Source organism: Leptomonas pyrrhocoris, assembly GCF_001293395.1.
Source record: "Leptomonas pyrrhocoris isolate H10 chromosome Unknown, whole genome shotgun sequence".
NCBI classification, from domain to species: domain Eukaryota; phylum Euglenozoa; class Kinetoplastea; order Trypanosomatida; family Trypanosomatidae; genus Leptomonas; species Leptomonas pyrrhocoris.
Genome location: NW_015438361.1, coordinates 12,746 through 28,149, shown reverse-complemented (window position 1 = coordinate 28,149; position 15,404 = coordinate 12,746). Strand labels below are relative to the sequence as shown.

General features: G+C 47.1%; 7 protein-coding genes across 8 annotated transcripts; all 7 read left to right on the top strand.

The window, feature by feature from the left end:
- Positions 1–2,184: 2,184 nt before the first annotated feature.
- ABB37_03152 (putative fatty acid desaturase putativesphingolipid delta 4 desaturase) lies at positions 2,185–3,317 on the top strand (the record flags this gene model as incomplete). The annotated part of the gene is made up of 1 exon (XM_015800398.1): positions 2,185–3,317. Exon 1 carries the CDS (start codon positions 2,253–2,255, stop codon positions 3,315–3,317), a length of 1,065 nt encoding a protein of 354 aa, XP_015660405.1. The 5' UTR covers positions 2,185–2,252.
- Positions 3,318–4,358: 1,041 nt separating this feature from the next.
- Positions 4,359–5,423, top strand: ABB37_03151 (putative fatty acid desaturase putativesphingolipid delta 4 desaturase; the record flags this gene model as incomplete). Its single annotated transcript, XM_015800397.1, has 1 exon — positions 4,359–5,423. The coding sequence occupies one exon, from the start codon at positions 4,359–4,361 to the stop codon at positions 5,421–5,423; it is 1,065 nt and encodes a 354-aa protein (XP_015660404.1).
- Positions 5,424–6,464: 1,041 nt separating this feature from the next.
- ABB37_03150 (putative fatty acid desaturase putativesphingolipid delta 4 desaturase) lies at positions 6,465–7,529 on the top strand (the record flags this gene model as incomplete). The annotated part of the gene is made up of 1 exon (XM_015800396.1): positions 6,465–7,529. The coding sequence occupies one exon, from the start codon at positions 6,465–6,467 to the stop codon at positions 7,527–7,529; it is 1,065 nt and encodes a 354-aa protein (XP_015660403.1).
- A 1,041-nt stretch (positions 7,530–8,570) lies between these two features.
- On the top strand, positions 8,571–9,635 carry ABB37_03149 (putative fatty acid desaturase putativesphingolipid delta 4 desaturase; the record flags this gene model as incomplete). Its single annotated transcript, XM_015800395.1, has 1 exon — positions 8,571–9,635. One exon carries the CDS (start codon positions 8,571–8,573, stop codon positions 9,633–9,635), a length of 1,065 nt encoding a protein of 354 aa, XP_015660402.1.
- An 833-nt stretch (positions 9,636–10,468) lies between these two features.
- Positions 10,469–11,076, top strand: ABB37_03148 (putative mitochondrial cytochrome c oxidase subunit V; the record flags this gene model as incomplete). Of its 2 annotated transcripts, none has more annotated exons than XM_015800394.1 (1): positions 10,469–11,076. In XM_015800394.1, exon 1 carries the CDS (start codon positions 10,486–10,488, stop codon positions 11,074–11,076), a length of 591 nt encoding a protein of 196 aa, XP_015660401.1. In that variant the 5' UTR covers positions 10,469–10,485. The 2 variants fall into 2 exon arrangements, with proteins under 2 accessions (XP_015660401.1, XP_015660400.1); XM_015800393.1 differs by having other exon boundaries at positions 10,484–11,076.
- Positions 11,077–11,782: 706 nt separating this feature from the next.
- Positions 11,783–12,307, top strand: ABB37_03147 (hypothetical protein; the record flags this gene model as incomplete). Its single annotated transcript, XM_015800392.1, has 1 exon — positions 11,783–12,307. Exon 1 carries the CDS (start codon positions 11,897–11,899, stop codon positions 12,305–12,307), a length of 411 nt encoding a protein of 136 aa, XP_015660399.1. The 5' UTR covers positions 11,783–11,896.
- Positions 12,308–12,895: 588 nt separating this feature from the next.
- On the top strand, positions 12,896–15,076 carry ABB37_03146 (hypothetical protein; the record flags this gene model as incomplete). Its single annotated transcript, XM_015800391.1, has 1 exon — positions 12,896–15,076. The coding sequence occupies one exon, from the start codon at positions 12,896–12,898 to the stop codon at positions 15,074–15,076; it is 2,181 nt and encodes a 726-aa protein (XP_015660398.1).
- Between the last annotated feature and the right edge of the window lie 328 nt (positions 15,077–15,404).

Below are 15,404 nucleotides of genomic sequence, written 5' to 3'. Positions count from 1 at the left end.
CAAAACAATATCAGCGGTTTATCTTACGTTTTTAGCAACCTGTTGACACGCGTTTTGTGAGTCGTATTGGAGGTATGAACTGCTGCAAGTCTCTCCAGCATGTGCACGACCCAGACCTGTCCGCCGAGCCAATAAGCCCGCAACCGGACACGAAGACAAGCTGCAGGCTCTTGGCTTCAACGCATAGTGAGCACTGGAGCCTGGCACCACGCCGAGGTGGCCGGTATCATCAAGGCTCGTAACTCTTTCTCTTATTAGAATAACCTACACCCTACAAATCATCACCTACCAAAAGGTCAAACCTTTACATGAGAACAACAGCTATTCTTCCATAGAAAACTAGGAATATGAACACTGAGCATAAGGAAAATAGCACAGGAGTGTGGCCGTCTTTAATTGGAGAATTAAGATGCTTGTTGCTTTGTCTAGAAAAGAAAAGAGGGAATGCCAAGGTGAACCAATGTGGTTAGCCAGTGTGTAAACCTTGAGCAACGAGAAGGGAGTGAGAAGAGAGGGGAAGATGGATACGAATACCAGGGAGAGCATAGCAGAGACCCAATCGGCTCCGAAGAGAATGTTCCCTGCAACGAAAACACTGTAGGACTCTGACTTCACAATCGTGCACTGTGATCGTTTAATAGCCGTCGCTCGAGTTCTTTCTTCTTGCTGCTTAACGCACATGATCTGAACCGCAGGCATTAGGTACAGTAAATCAAAGCAACTAAATCATCTACAAAGAACGGAGCACAACAGTCTAATGCGCAGTGGCAACGGAAAAACCTGTTGTCCCAACATGCCGTTTTTCTTCACGATCGACCTTTTTTTCTCTGGGGAGAGGGGGGGGGGGGTTAGCACCTATCGTTCGTTGCGCCGGGAAGGATTGACCACCGAATGCTGGGCAATGGCAATTTCAGGGAAAAAACGTACTGCTGGAGAGGCACAACACTCTCGAAGTATTGCTCTGGTTTACAGCATTGGATAGCACGGGGGTGCTTTCCAAGGCGAAAAGCGGTGTTACAGTAGTGCTTTGCGAGGGGTAGGTTTTGAAGTGCTGAGCCCGGGGCGAAGAGTAGGAGATGACGTATTTGGGTACGCGATTAAGGCCGCTGTCGGAGACGTTAAAAGAAAGTCGGACAGGGAAGAGGGAGGAAAAGATCAGGAAGCAGGTGGCTTCATGAGTGGCGGCGGGGCACCTGGGGCGACAAAAGACGCATGGATGCTGGCTTGACAACTGCGCCTGCCGTCTGACAGCATGTGAAGTTCAGGCATTGCAGCGGACTAAGAAAGATGCAAGCCGCATGAGGACTGTCGGACAAAATTGGCTTTCTGCTCAGCAGCTTGCTGTGCTGGTCGTGAGATAAAGCGTAAGTGTCTTCTTTGTCTGCTTGTTTCTCGGCCTGGAAAACAATGCATTATGAACGTCGCAAGCGGAACACTACTGGACTTTCAAAAGAAACAATGATTGCAGAATTTGCGCGTGTGTGCACTCCAGTGAGTTTATCGGCAACTACCTTACGATGCTTTTGAAGTTTGCGAAATCTTTCTAACCTGTCGTCATATCACTTTCCGTGCGGAGGATTTGATTGTTCTCAAACTGGATGGTGGAATTTTCCTGTGTAAAGTGCTTGCAAGTTAAACATGATTTAACGCGTCAAACGTGCTAAATCGTTCGGGAAAAGTAGACTCTTTGGGAGCTAGTATGAGTGATACACCAGCTGTATTTTCTTTCTATGTATTTTGATTTTTCTAGGATGACGGAAATACCGCATTGTCGTTATTGTTAATGTTCTTCCGCAGTTGCCGTGATATTATTAATAATAATAATATGGGAAAGTTTTACTTCTCCCTTTCAATTGGTCTTCGTTTTAAATTCGAGGAGTATTATTCCTTCCTGCGTCAAAGGTTTCTCAACAACAATAGTGATTATCGGGCGTTGAAGTCGGTGCTTTCAACAACTCAAACTTCAAATTAAGGCGAACAACAGCGCGTTGTTATTGCAAATGTATCTCGTTTTTTTTCCTCCTCTTTCACATGCGAAACTCATTTGGTTTTCCCGGAAAGATCTTGAACATGCTTTACGTGATCGAACTGGTTCCCAATTCCTTTTTCTGCCCCATTTTCAAACTGCTCTTTCCGTACAACGTCTTCTTGATTTCTTTTTAAATTACTGCTTTTGCCGATAAAGTGCTGTTTTTATTCAGAAATTCATTATTCGTCTGTTATTATTGTTCACTTTACAAGAACCGAGCAGAATGCCTCTGGATTCCATGTTTCAACGCCGCGGTCGGGATGACTATTACTGGTCTGACACCGAGTACACGCACAAAACACGCAACCGCGAGATGCTGAAGGCGCATGGGGCTGAGATCAAGAAGCTTTTCGGTCCGGACCCCTGGCTGCGTCGTCTGTTGACGCCGTTCGTGCTCCTGCAGCTCTACCTCGGCTACCGCGCCAAGGACATGGGGTGGCCAACACTCTTCCTGGTGGCGTATTTCGTTGGTGGGACGATTACTCACAGTGTATTCCTGGCCATCCATGAGATTACACACAACCTGTGCTTCATCACGCCCTTCTTCAACGACGCGTACGCCTTCTTTGCAAACCTCGTTGTGCCTGTGCCGTATGCGATGATGTTCAAGACGTACCACGCCGAGCACCACCGGTACCTCGGGTGGGATGGCATTGACTCCGACCTGCCGACCCGCTTTGAAGGTAAGTACCTGTCAAACTACGCTGGCAAGTTCTTCTTCCTGTCATTCCAGGTTCTGTTTTACGCTTTCCGCCCGACTGTTGTGCGCACAATCAAGTTTGAAAAACTGCATGTGCTCAACTACATTGTTCAGCTCTCTTTTAATTTACTTGTGTATTATTTCTGCGGCTGGTGGCCTCTGTTGTACTTCCTTCTTTCGACCTTACTCGGAACCAGCTGGCATCCACTGGCAGGCCACTTCATTTCGGAGCACTTTGTCTTTGTTGGGAATGGTGGTCAGGAAACGTTTTCGTACTACGGTCCGCTGAACTGGGTGATGTGGAATGCGGGTTACCACGTCGAGCACCACGACTTCCCCAACGTTGCCTGGACGAAGATCGCACAGCTGAACACGATTGCACCCGAGTTCTACGTGGACCTTTATCGGACGAAGTCGTGGCCTGGGACACTCTTCGACTTTCTGCTTGACCCGAACATCAACTTGTGCAGCCGTGTTGTGCGCGAGCGTGATGCTGCCAAGCGCGAGAAGCTGCTACCCACTTCTTCTGGTCGGATGAAGGCCGCGGAGCCGCACGTGGGTCCTTGCAAGTGGAACAAAGATGGCTAAGGTATTTTGACCACTCGCAGTTTTTGTTTACGCGGAAAGCTTTGTCTCTTAAACCGATCCCGTTTTTTTTTCGTTACAAATAGATACAATTCTTTTGTATGTATTTGTAGCAGCTGCTTATAACTACGGTAATATATATATGGATATTTTTGCGCGTTTGAACTCTGCTAAAAATTGAGGTGCCGAGTTGATAGGCATTTGTGCAACTAGTGATCGTTCGACAACACGCTTTTTTTCTCTCTCTAGATTGCGCTGAGATTTTTTTTTATGGACAGGAGACGAACGTCGAAAAAAGTGTTTCCAAATTCTATTCGATTGTATTGCTTTTAGCTGTGCTTTGTATTTTTTATTCTAGAAAATATAACGAGTACCAGCGCTTCATTAAAGACACCCTTTTTCGGTTATGTTTTCTTTTCTTGTTCGTAACAATTAACGATCTTATATTTGTATTGCTGTTCTACAATTGGAAGCTTTCTGTTTTTTTTTCAGCTGCCTTCCTTTTTCTCTTTTGAAATGAGTAACGAATGGAATGTACCCAGCAACAACAACAACAAAAACTTCATTTTGATTCCACTAATAAAGATTGCGTAGATTGCAGGGAATTGTAGAAAAGAAACTGTCCTTTACGAAGAAAAAAAATACGTTCTGAAAAAAGAAAATGCATGAAATGTAAATAAATCATCTATAAGTACCTTCGTGTCAATGTACTAATCAACAATAATGCTTGATAAACTAACACTGTTGCTTCTCTTTGGTCTTTCTTTGTTCTTATATTACTATTGGTTTCTCACACAAAAGTAAAAGATATTGTCGTTGTCATTTCCCCCAGTTTCGGTAGTTTAGCTTCTTTTTCTCTTTAGATAAGTAAGCTGTGCGCGAAGAAATTGAAGCTTAAAAAAAAAGTCGACGTTGTGTAGCACTCTTCTGAGACACTCGCTTTATCAGGCTCATTAGATTAACTGATAACCGCCTTTATTGGAAAAAAAAGGAGAGCACGCATTCGTTCAAATTGAAGAACTGGTTGGTAAAACGTTGTCAACAATGCCTCTGGATTCCATGTTTCAACGCCGCGGTCGGGATGACTATTACTGGTCTGACACCGAGTACACGCACAAAACACGCAACCGCGAGATGCTGAAGGCGCATGGGGCTGAGATCAAGAAGCTTTTCGGTCCGGACCCCTGGCTGCGTCGTCTGTTGACGCCGTTCGTGCTCCTGCAGCTCTACCTCGGCTACCGCGCCAAGGACATGGGGTGGCCAACACTCTTCCTGGTGGCGTATTTCGTTGGTGGGACGATTACTCACAGTGTATTCCTGGCCATCCATGAGATTACACACAACCTGTGCTTCATCACGCCCTTCTTCAACGACGCGTACGCCTTCTTTGCAAACCTCGTTGTGCCTGTGCCGTATGCGATGATGTTCAAGACGTACCACGCCGAGCACCACCGGTACCTCGGGTGGGATGGCATTGACTCCGACCTGCCGACCCGCTTTGAAGGTAAGTACCTGTCAAACTACGCTGGCAAGTTCTTCTTCCTGTCATTCCAGGTTCTGTTTTACGCTTTCCGCCCGACTGTTGTGCGCACAATCAAGTTTGAAAAACTGCATGTGCTCAACTACATTGTTCAGCTCTCTTTTAATTTACTTGTGTATTATTTCTGCGGCTGGTGGCCTCTGTTGTACTTCCTTCTTTCGACCTTACTCGGAACCAGCTGGCATCCACTGGCAGGCCACTTCATTTCGGAGCACTTTGTCTTTGTTGGGAATGGTGGTCAGGAAACGTTTTCGTACTACGGTCCGCTGAACTGGGTGATGTGGAATGCGGGTTACCACGTCGAGCACCACGACTTCCCCAACGTTGCCTGGACGAAGATCGCACAGCTGAACACGATTGCACCCGAGTTCTACGTGGACCTTTATCGGACGAAGTCGTGGCCTGGGACACTCTTCGACTTTCTGCTTGACCCGAACATCAACTTGTGCAGCCGTGTTGTGCGCGAGCGTGATGCTGCCAAGCGCGAGAAGCTGCTACCCACTTCTTCTGGTCGGATGAAGGCCGCGGAGCCGCACGTGGGTCCTTGCAAGTGGAACAAAGATGGCTAAGGTATTTTGACCACTCGCAGTTTTTGTTTACGCGGAAAGCTTTGTCTCTTAAACCGATCCCGTTTTTTTTTCGTTACAAATAGATACAATTCTTTTGTATGTATTTGTAGCAGCTGCTTATAACTACGGTAATATATATATGGATATTTTTGCGCGTTTGAACTCTGCTAAAAATTGAGGTGCCGAGTTGATAGGCATTTGTGCAACTAGTGATCGTTCGACAACACGCTTTTTTTCTCTCTCTAGATTGCGCTGAGATTTTTTTTTATGGACAGGAGACGAACGTCGAAAAAAGTGTTTCCAAATTCTATTCGATTGTATTGCTTTTAGCTGTGCTTTGTATTTTTTATTCTAGAAAATATAACGAGTACCAGCGCTTCATTAAAGACACCCTTTTTCGGTTATGTTTTCTTTTCTTGTTCGTAACAATTAACGATCTTATATTTGTATTGCTGTTCTACAATTGGAAGCTTTCTGTTTTTTTTTCAGCTGCCTTCCTTTTTCTCTTTTGAAATGAGTAACGAATGGAATGTACCCAGCAACAACAACAACAAAAACTTCATTTTGATTCCACTAATAAAGATTGCGTAGATTGCAGGGAATTGTAGAAAAGAAACTGTCCTTTACGAAGAAAAAAAATACGTTCTGAAAAAAGAAAATGCATGAAATGTAAATAAATCATCTATAAGTACCTTCGTGTCAATGTACTAATCAACAATAATGCTTGATAAACTAACACTGTTGCTTCTCTTTGGTCTTTCTTTGTTCTTATATTACTATTGGTTTCTCACACAAAAGTAAAAGATATTGTCGTTGTCATTTCCCCCAGTTTCGGTAGTTTAGCTTCTTTTTCTCTTTAGATAAGTAAGCTGTGCGCGAAGAAATTGAAGCTTAAAAAAAAAGTCGACGTTGTGTAGCACTCTTCTGAGACACTCGCTTTATCAGGCTCATTAGATTAACTGATAACCGCCTTTATTGGAAAAAAAAGGAGAGCACGCATTCGTTCAAATTGAAGAACTGGTTGGTAAAACGTTGTCAACAATGCCTCTGGATTCCATGTTTCAACGCCGCGGTCGGGATGACTATTACTGGTCTGACACCGAGTACACGCACAAAACACGCAACCGCGAGATGCTGAAGGCGCATGGGGCTGAGATCAAGAAGCTTTTCGGTCCGGACCCCTGGCTGCGTCGTCTGTTGACGCCGTTCGTGCTCCTGCAGCTCTACCTCGGCTACCGCGCCAAGGACATGGGGTGGCCAACACTCTTCCTGGTGGCGTATTTCGTTGGTGGGACGATTACTCACAGTGTATTCCTGGCCATCCATGAGATTACACACAACCTGTGCTTCATCACGCCCTTCTTCAACGACGCGTACGCCTTCTTTGCAAACCTCGTTGTGCCTGTGCCGTATGCGATGATGTTCAAGACGTACCACGCCGAGCACCACCGGTACCTCGGGTGGGATGGCATTGACTCCGACCTGCCGACCCGCTTTGAAGGTAAGTACCTGTCAAACTACGCTGGCAAGTTCTTCTTCCTGTCATTCCAGGTTCTGTTTTACGCTTTCCGCCCGACTGTTGTGCGCACAATCAAGTTTGAAAAACTGCATGTGCTCAACTACATTGTTCAGCTCTCTTTTAATTTACTTGTGTATTATTTCTGCGGCTGGTGGCCTCTGTTGTACTTCCTTCTTTCGACCTTACTCGGAACCAGCTGGCATCCACTGGCAGGCCACTTCATTTCGGAGCACTTTGTCTTTGTTGGGAATGGTGGTCAGGAAACGTTTTCGTACTACGGTCCGCTGAACTGGGTGATGTGGAATGCGGGTTACCACGTCGAGCACCACGACTTCCCCAACGTTGCCTGGACGAAGATCGCACAGCTGAACACGATTGCACCCGAGTTCTACGTGGACCTTTATCGGACGAAGTCGTGGCCTGGGACACTCTTCGACTTTCTGCTTGACCCGAACATCAACTTGTGCAGCCGTGTTGTGCGCGAGCGTGATGCTGCCAAGCGCGAGAAGCTGCTACCCACTTCTTCTGGTCGGATGAAGGCCGCGGAGCCGCACGTGGGTCCTTGCAAGTGGAACAAAGATGGCTAAGGTATTTTGACCACTCGCAGTTTTTGTTTACGCGGAAAGCTTTGTCTCTTAAACCGATCCCGTTTTTTTTTCGTTACAAATAGATACAATTCTTTTGTATGTATTTGTAGCAGCTGCTTATAACTACGGTAATATATATATGGATATTTTTGCGCGTTTGAACTCTGCTAAAAATTGAGGTGCCGAGTTGATAGGCATTTGTGCAACTAGTGATCGTTCGACAACACGCTTTTTTTCTCTCTCTAGATTGCGCTGAGATTTTTTTTTATGGACAGGAGACGAACGTCGAAAAAAGTGTTTCCAAATTCTATTCGATTGTATTGCTTTTAGCTGTGCTTTGTATTTTTTATTCTAGAAAATATAACGAGTACCAGCGCTTCATTAAAGACACCCTTTTTCGGTTATGTTTTCTTTTCTTGTTCGTAACAATTAACGATCTTATATTTGTATTGCTGTTCTACAATTGGAAGCTTTCTGTTTTTTTTTCAGCTGCCTTCCTTTTTCTCTTTTGAAATGAGTAACGAATGGAATGTACCCAGCAACAACAACAACAAAAACTTCATTTTGATTCCACTAATAAAGATTGCGTAGATTGCAGGGAATTGTAGAAAAGAAACTGTCCTTTACGAAGAAAAAAAATACGTTCTGAAAAAAGAAAATGCATGAAATGTAAATAAATCATCTATAAGTACCTTCGTGTCAATGTACTAATCAACAATAATGCTTGATAAACTAACACTGTTGCTTCTCTTTGGTCTTTCTTTGTTCTTATATTACTATTGGTTTCTCACACAAAAGTAAAAGATATTGTCGTTGTCATTTCCCCCAGTTTCGGTAGTTTAGCTTCTTTTTCTCTTTAGATAAGTAAGCTGTGCGCGAAGAAATTGAAGCTTAAAAAAAAAGTCGACGTTGTGTAGCACTCTTCTGAGACACTCGCTTTATCAGGCTCATTAGATTAACTGATAACCGCCTTTATTGGAAAAAAAAGGAGAGCACGCATTCGTTCAAATTGAAGAACTGGTTGGTAAAACGTTGTCAACAATGCCTCTGGATTCCATGTTTCAACGCCGCGGTCGGGATGACTATTACTGGTCTGACACCGAGTACACGCACAAAACACGCAACCGCGAGATGCTGAAGGCGCATGGGGCTGAGATCAAGAAGCTTTTCGGTCCGGACCCCTGGCTGCGTCGTCTGTTGACGCCGTTCGTGCTCCTGCAGCTCTACCTCGGCTACCGCGCCAAGGACATGGGGTGGCCAACACTCTTCCTGGTGGCGTATTTCGTTGGTGGGACGATTACTCACAGTGTATTCCTGGCCATCCATGAGATTACACACAACCTGTGCTTCATCACGCCCTTCTTCAACGACGCGTACGCCTTCTTTGCAAACCTCGTTGTGCCTGTGCCGTATGCGATGATGTTCAAGACGTACCACGCCGAGCACCACCGGTACCTCGGGTGGGATGGCATTGACTCCGACCTGCCGACCCGCTTTGAAGGTAAGTACCTGTCAAACTACGCTGGCAAGTTCTTCTTCCTGTCATTCCAGGTTCTGTTTTACGCTTTCCGCCCGACTGTTGTGCGCACAATCAAGTTTGAAAAACTGCATGTGCTCAACTACATTGTTCAGCTCTCTTTTAATTTACTTGTGTATTATTTCTGCGGCTGGTGGCCTCTGTTGTACTTCCTTCTTTCGACCTTACTCGGAACCAGCTGGCATCCACTGGCAGGCCACTTCATTTCGGAGCACTTTGTCTTTGTTGGGAATGGTGGTCAGGAAACGTTTTCGTACTACGGTCCGCTGAACTGGGTGATGTGGAATGCGGGTTACCACGTCGAGCACCACGACTTCCCCAACGTTGCCTGGACGAAGATCGCACAGCTGAACACGATTGCACCCGAGTTCTACGTGGACCTTTATCGGACGAAGTCGTGGCCTGGGACACTCTTCGACTTTCTGCTTGACCCGAACATCAACTTGTGCAGCCGTGTTGTGCGCGAGCGTGATGCTGCCAAGCGCGAGAAGCTGCTACCCACTTCTTCTGGTCGGATGAAGGCCGCGGAGCCGCACGTGGGTCCTTGCAAGTGGAACAAAGATGGCTAAGCTATTTCGAACTAGTATTGCCAGCGCAACACCGACAACAACAAAAATTATTTTTATAACTTAGTTTTTTTGCGACTTTAAGTTCAACTACACTACCGTTCTATGGATTTGCTTCACCAGTTAAAGTCGTTTCAAAATTAAAGCTTACGTTTCTTATTTTTCCTGTTTCTGTTCTTATTTTACGATAGTTGTGCTGAGGTAGGTCTGTTTTCTTTGTAGGTTTCTTTTTATATCAAAAGCAGGCGACCATTCAATTCAGATCTCTCTGCGCCGCAACTTTCCAAGACAGCAAAATCCGCTTGACATAGCCTCAAGTGACGGCGAATACTCCGCAAGGCGACCCTTTCGCGATTTTCAGTAGCAAAATGAGGAGTCTGTCTTACCATCAAAGTATATGAGAATGTGCAATTCTTTTTTTTGCGCATGGCATCTGCCACAGATAAATATTTTTTTTCTTGTTTCCAGACAATGAACGCGAGTCAGGCAAGCAGATTTGTTCGTGCTCATTTTTTTTTTTGCCAAAGGCCTTACCTCAAAAATGAAACGAAGAGAATGAACACATTGAAATGGGGACAGCTCAAAGAGATTGTCCGATTTTCAATTGTCAAACGGGTGGGAACCAGTTCCAGTTCCAACTACCGCTCTTTCGATCGGAAAAAGCTATTCAGTTTGCGTGCTTGATTCTTCAGGAAAAAAATTCCTCACCTTCTATTTAAGCGTCGAGTAACGCATATTCTGTTCTGGCAACACCACGCGCGAACATCCCTTTGCTTTCCTTTTCTCTCTTCTTTTTTTTTCCTATTCACATACTTCGCATGAAAATATCTTTTGTAGCTTTTCGTCCACTAGAATGCAGCGCTTTTGCATCCCCTCTCTGGTCGCAGTGTCGTGCGCCCGCACCTTCTTTGGCAAGGGCTGGGACAATGCTGCCCTGGACACCATCTACAGCAGCATGCTCCGCAAGCCGGAGGTGAACGACCGCATTCGCACCCAATACGCCTCCACGATGGATCCCCGCGACGCCGATGTTCTACGGCGCCTCGGTGAGGTCTCCAAGGAGAACAAGACGTTCATTCGCGTCTTTCTTCCTCCCCATCTGGGTGATCCTCACCGTCTGCTGAAGTGCTACAGCCTGATGGCGTACCCCATCCTGGACGATAAGGGTGGCCAGCTGAAGGTGGAGATGGACGGCCACAAGTTGGACGCGTTCGCCGATCCAGACGACGACTACTCCAAGGTGGTCATCCCGCACATTGAGTTAGTCGAGTTCCTCGCCAAGTCTCTTTTGGAGACCATGAAGTGGGAGGCGACGCCGCGAGGTGCTGCTTCGCTGCTAGAGTCGCTGTACCGTGGCGCCGAGATTCCGGATCACGTGTTCCAGACCCCCGCTGTCATTGAGCGCCTTGACGAGTACAAGAACGGTAACAAGGTTATCAACTAAAACTGCAGGAAGTGAGGTTTGTATCAAAAAGCAAGAAAAACAGTAGCAACACCTCAAACTCATTTCAGACAGTGGAGCAGACGGATATTTTTTTTTCCTTGTCGTCAAGTTTTTTACATAGCATAGGAGTATAGTATTTGTGTTTTCCGTCGTTTTGTGTTATTACTTTTGTTTTGTTTTCAACTAAAAAGAAATGGAGAAGGCAAGAACTGGTCTCAAGTAGGAAACCTCAGGAAATAAATCAACAAATTCAGTAGCAAGCGTTCTCTTTTCGTGAGTCGCTTTTCATTTTCTTTTTACGTTGGGACTTCCCAATAATCTATCATTTCCCCTTCGCATTGGACTGCGTTCTCCTTTCCAAAACTAAACAGCGGTATTAATATGTTTTGCTTGGGTGCCAGAGATGGCATCAGGGCGTGTCGCCGCAGACATTGATACACATAAGAGACGACGGTGAGGTGCGGTCAGCACGTTGCGTGTAGTTACCCCTGAACACTGCGCTGTACTAGCGTCCCACTGCTTGAAAGAGAAAACTGAACTGTGCGTTTCAGAAGACCTAAAGGCATTACTTTTACTGTTGTGAATAACAACAACGTCAGAGGAAACACAGCGGAAATGTTCGTTTTCGTGATGACACCTTTACCTCTACTGTTTCTGCCCTTTGCTCTACTCTTCTCCCTCAAATAATGTACGTCTCTGTCCGTCAGTAGTGTTGGCGCCGCCGCGCACGACCTTTTTCAACAGCAGCTGCACACTAGAAAAGGGCAGCCTAGAGGTCTTATTTACGTTTCTACTGTGATTGACACGCGAACGCTCGCTCATGGCGAGTACCTCCTCAACTCTCGAAAGCTTGGCAAAGTGGACGGCGTCAGAGAAGACTCGGCAGGAGCGTCTTTACGCCGTCACAGTGGCCGAAGAATCTCTACTGTTACATATGCTGGAAGAAAGCATGATGCGCGAACGATTAGAGCAGCGCTTCCGGCACGAACGCGCACTTATAGAGCTGAACTTGGAAGAGTCTGCACCACAGCCGTTGCTTCGTGTTAGCCCTCATCGAGACGCTCTGTCACGTCTGTGTCTCACAGCTTTAGACAAGGATGAGCCGCTTCCGTTTGACAGTATTGATCGGTTGACGAATGAAGAAGTTGAACAGATCTGGCAGAAAGAGAAACGCAAGCTCCAGCAAAAAATCCTCTCCGTGAGCGACCGCGTCCGAAAGCTGTGTAAGTGAAGGCTGTCTTGTTTAGCAGCTACAATGTTCTTCTGTAGTTATTTACGAAGGGTACTGCAAAAGACTTTTCGTTGACGTTGAGCCCATTTTCACCTTTTTATTACGTTTCTAGGCGAATCTTTGCTCCCTGCCGCTATTGTCGTTAGTAATCTGCTTAGATTTTCTTTTCTTTCTCATGGTTTGTACAATGCTTGAAGCGCTTCACGTGGCTTCCATACCTTCCTTATACCCCTGCGTTAGAAATTGAGTGCGTGATGACTCGAAATCAATAATCGTCAAATGCGAGACCCGACGAACATTCCAAAACAGCATACGCTTCATCTTTTTTTCTGCTGCTGCCACGACAATTATTTTGGGAAAGGGCGGGAATCACAATTTACTTTTCTTCCTTCCTTTTTTCTTCTTCTTTTGTGATTGCCTGTTTCTCTTCTTGACGAACAACAAAAACAACAAAAGTAACTTTACACGCACACACGTACACAAAGAAGCCGGCCCCTTGACCGGAGTTTTACCAATCAAGGCCAAATCGTTGCTTTCTTCGCTTTTGTGCTCATCTTTTTTTTTTTTCCCGCCACGCCAAGGGCAATCATGGTGAAAAAAACCGATACCTATGTCCGGGTGCTGCGACCGGGAGAGTCGATGATGCTCGGGAGAAAATTTAGCGAGCTTGAAATAGTCCTTTTTCGTCCGAAGCAACACACGCGCTTCGAAGAGAATCAGCTTTCGGACCAGCAGACCGAGGCAGATGCAGCCGGGCCGGATCGCGACAGTACCTCTAAGGAGTCCGTAAACTGTTTTAGTAGCGCCACTACTGCCCCCACTGCTACCAAGGTAACGTTTACAATGGGACCAGGATCTGCTGAAGCTGCTCACGCTGACAGAAAGAAGAATGAGACAGCAGCTGCGGCACTCAACGCGGCCAATGGCTTGACACGTGATGCAGCCCTAGAGCTCCTTTCCGACGAAGGCACGGGGTCACTCGTAGGGAAACGAGGGTCCAACGGCGGCAACGAGGTGAGGTTCGGTGACTTCGCAGCTGATGCTCCTTTGTTTTTCGACACGACAGTGTGCATTTTCTATGATGAACTCACAAAGATGGACTACGTCGCGACAGGTCGCACCACCGCAGACTCCAAAGGCATGCACTACATTCCTCATCTCGTTGTGCTGGGAGATGAGGCGGGCACTGGGGCATACTGCAACTACAACATCACACGCCCCGATGGCGAGTCGCTGCTGGGCAACAACAATGACGCGTTCGAGGACGACGATGACGTGCTCGTTAGCCGTAATGCCGCGAACAACGGGCCGATAACAATGGGCGCGGCTGACGGAGTCGCGGTAAACCTGCGACAACTTGGAACATGTACTGGATTTATTGTCTGCGCCACACTGTTCGGCAAGGACGCGAGCCTTAACCGTGAGCCCAACGTGTTCTACATGATACGGAAACTGCGAAGCCCTTCGCCACTTTGCCTCGTCCCGTTGTGTGTATCCGGAGAGCTAAGCAAGAGTTGCATTTCGCTCATGATTCGGAAGATAAAAGTGCACGGGGACTCTACGTGGGAAGTTGTCAACGTCAACGAGGGCCTGCCACTTCAGGATGTAAAAAGCCTCGTGTTGAAGCTGCAAAACAGGGGTCTGAAGGACCCTGCACATTTCACGAGAGATTTCGAGATCAGTTCCTCCTCGAACCGCGCGAGCGACGGAACTTACGGGGCCGTGGAAGAGAACATTGTGAAAAGCAGCTCCGACAGCAGCAACAGCGAGTTGGATAATTCCTTTTCGCAGAAGCACCTCAGTGAAGCTCAGGAGCAGGAACGCAGTTTCACGTCGGAGTGCGCCTCCTTTTCTGCCGATCGTCACAACCCTGCCACCCAAACGCGTGGTGGCCGTACCTTTTCCGGCCTGCTCGTCCACGTTCCCCGCGTGACGCGCGAAGGCCGGCGACAATACAACGTTGGCCGCTCTCATGTGCAAAGTAACCTTTTCGATGGCGATGCTTCCGAAGAGGACGAGGTGCTTGACGACGCCATGCGAGCTGTCGTGCCGTGCTACGCTAACACGTCGCTTATACGCTATGACGACGGTGCGTACAACGTTGGGTCTAAGGTGGAAAAACTTGTGACGCATTACATCGATCACCGCGAAATGTACGGCCTCGACACCGCTAGACACAGATTAACAGGTGGTGGCGGTGCTGCTGTAGCAAAAGACGGTGTTTCCAAGGAAATTCTCCCGCCGCTGCTGGGAGGGACGCGGGGACGGTCTTCGGCGGACTGGGGTACGCCAATTCCGGTGCTGGATCGCTGCCAAGTAGATGAAAAGGACAACATTGCCGCACGGCCTGAACTGCCGCCCGACTTGCTGGTTACCTCGCAAGACAGGCGTCTGGCGGCGGCAATGATGCAGCGTCGAGGTTCCTTTCACCCCGCCCTGAAAAAGCGTCAGAGCATCCTCGGGCGAGGGCGGCGAAGCTCATCCATACGACCATCCGTGGCTCGAAGAGGACCATCTCGCCCCTCTCGCACCGTCGGTAAGGAGAAGCGGAATCCTCGGCGGCGGCAAAAGGCAGACCGGAAGGCTGCACGAACAAAGTCAGTCGCAGCAGACTCGGCAGCGCGGGCCGGTGGGGGTCGCGGCGCGGATGGGATGCCTCGAGTCCGATCCGCCTCTCGAAATCCTAGCCCTTCGCCGCCGCGTTCAAAAAGACATCAATTAAAAGCCCACATTTCCAGCACCAAGCACAAGGGTGACGGAAAGCGGTAAGACTGATATTCTAACAAACGCGGCGACGATATTTCACTCTTCAAGAAGAGAAAACGAAAAGGGACTAAAACATGTACAGTACTTTCACACACCTTGTTTATTTACTTGAACTTATGTGTAAAACGATAAAAACACAAGTTTCTTTTCGGTGTGGTGAATCAATTGTTTTGCGCGCCTCTTGGCAGATATATATATATATATATATATACGTGCGTAACACCAACTAGGTTTGGAAACCAAAAGGCCTTCCGACACACACACACACACACACAAACAATAATTAATTTGCAAATGGTGACAACGCACCTTGTCTCTGTTTCGCCGCGAC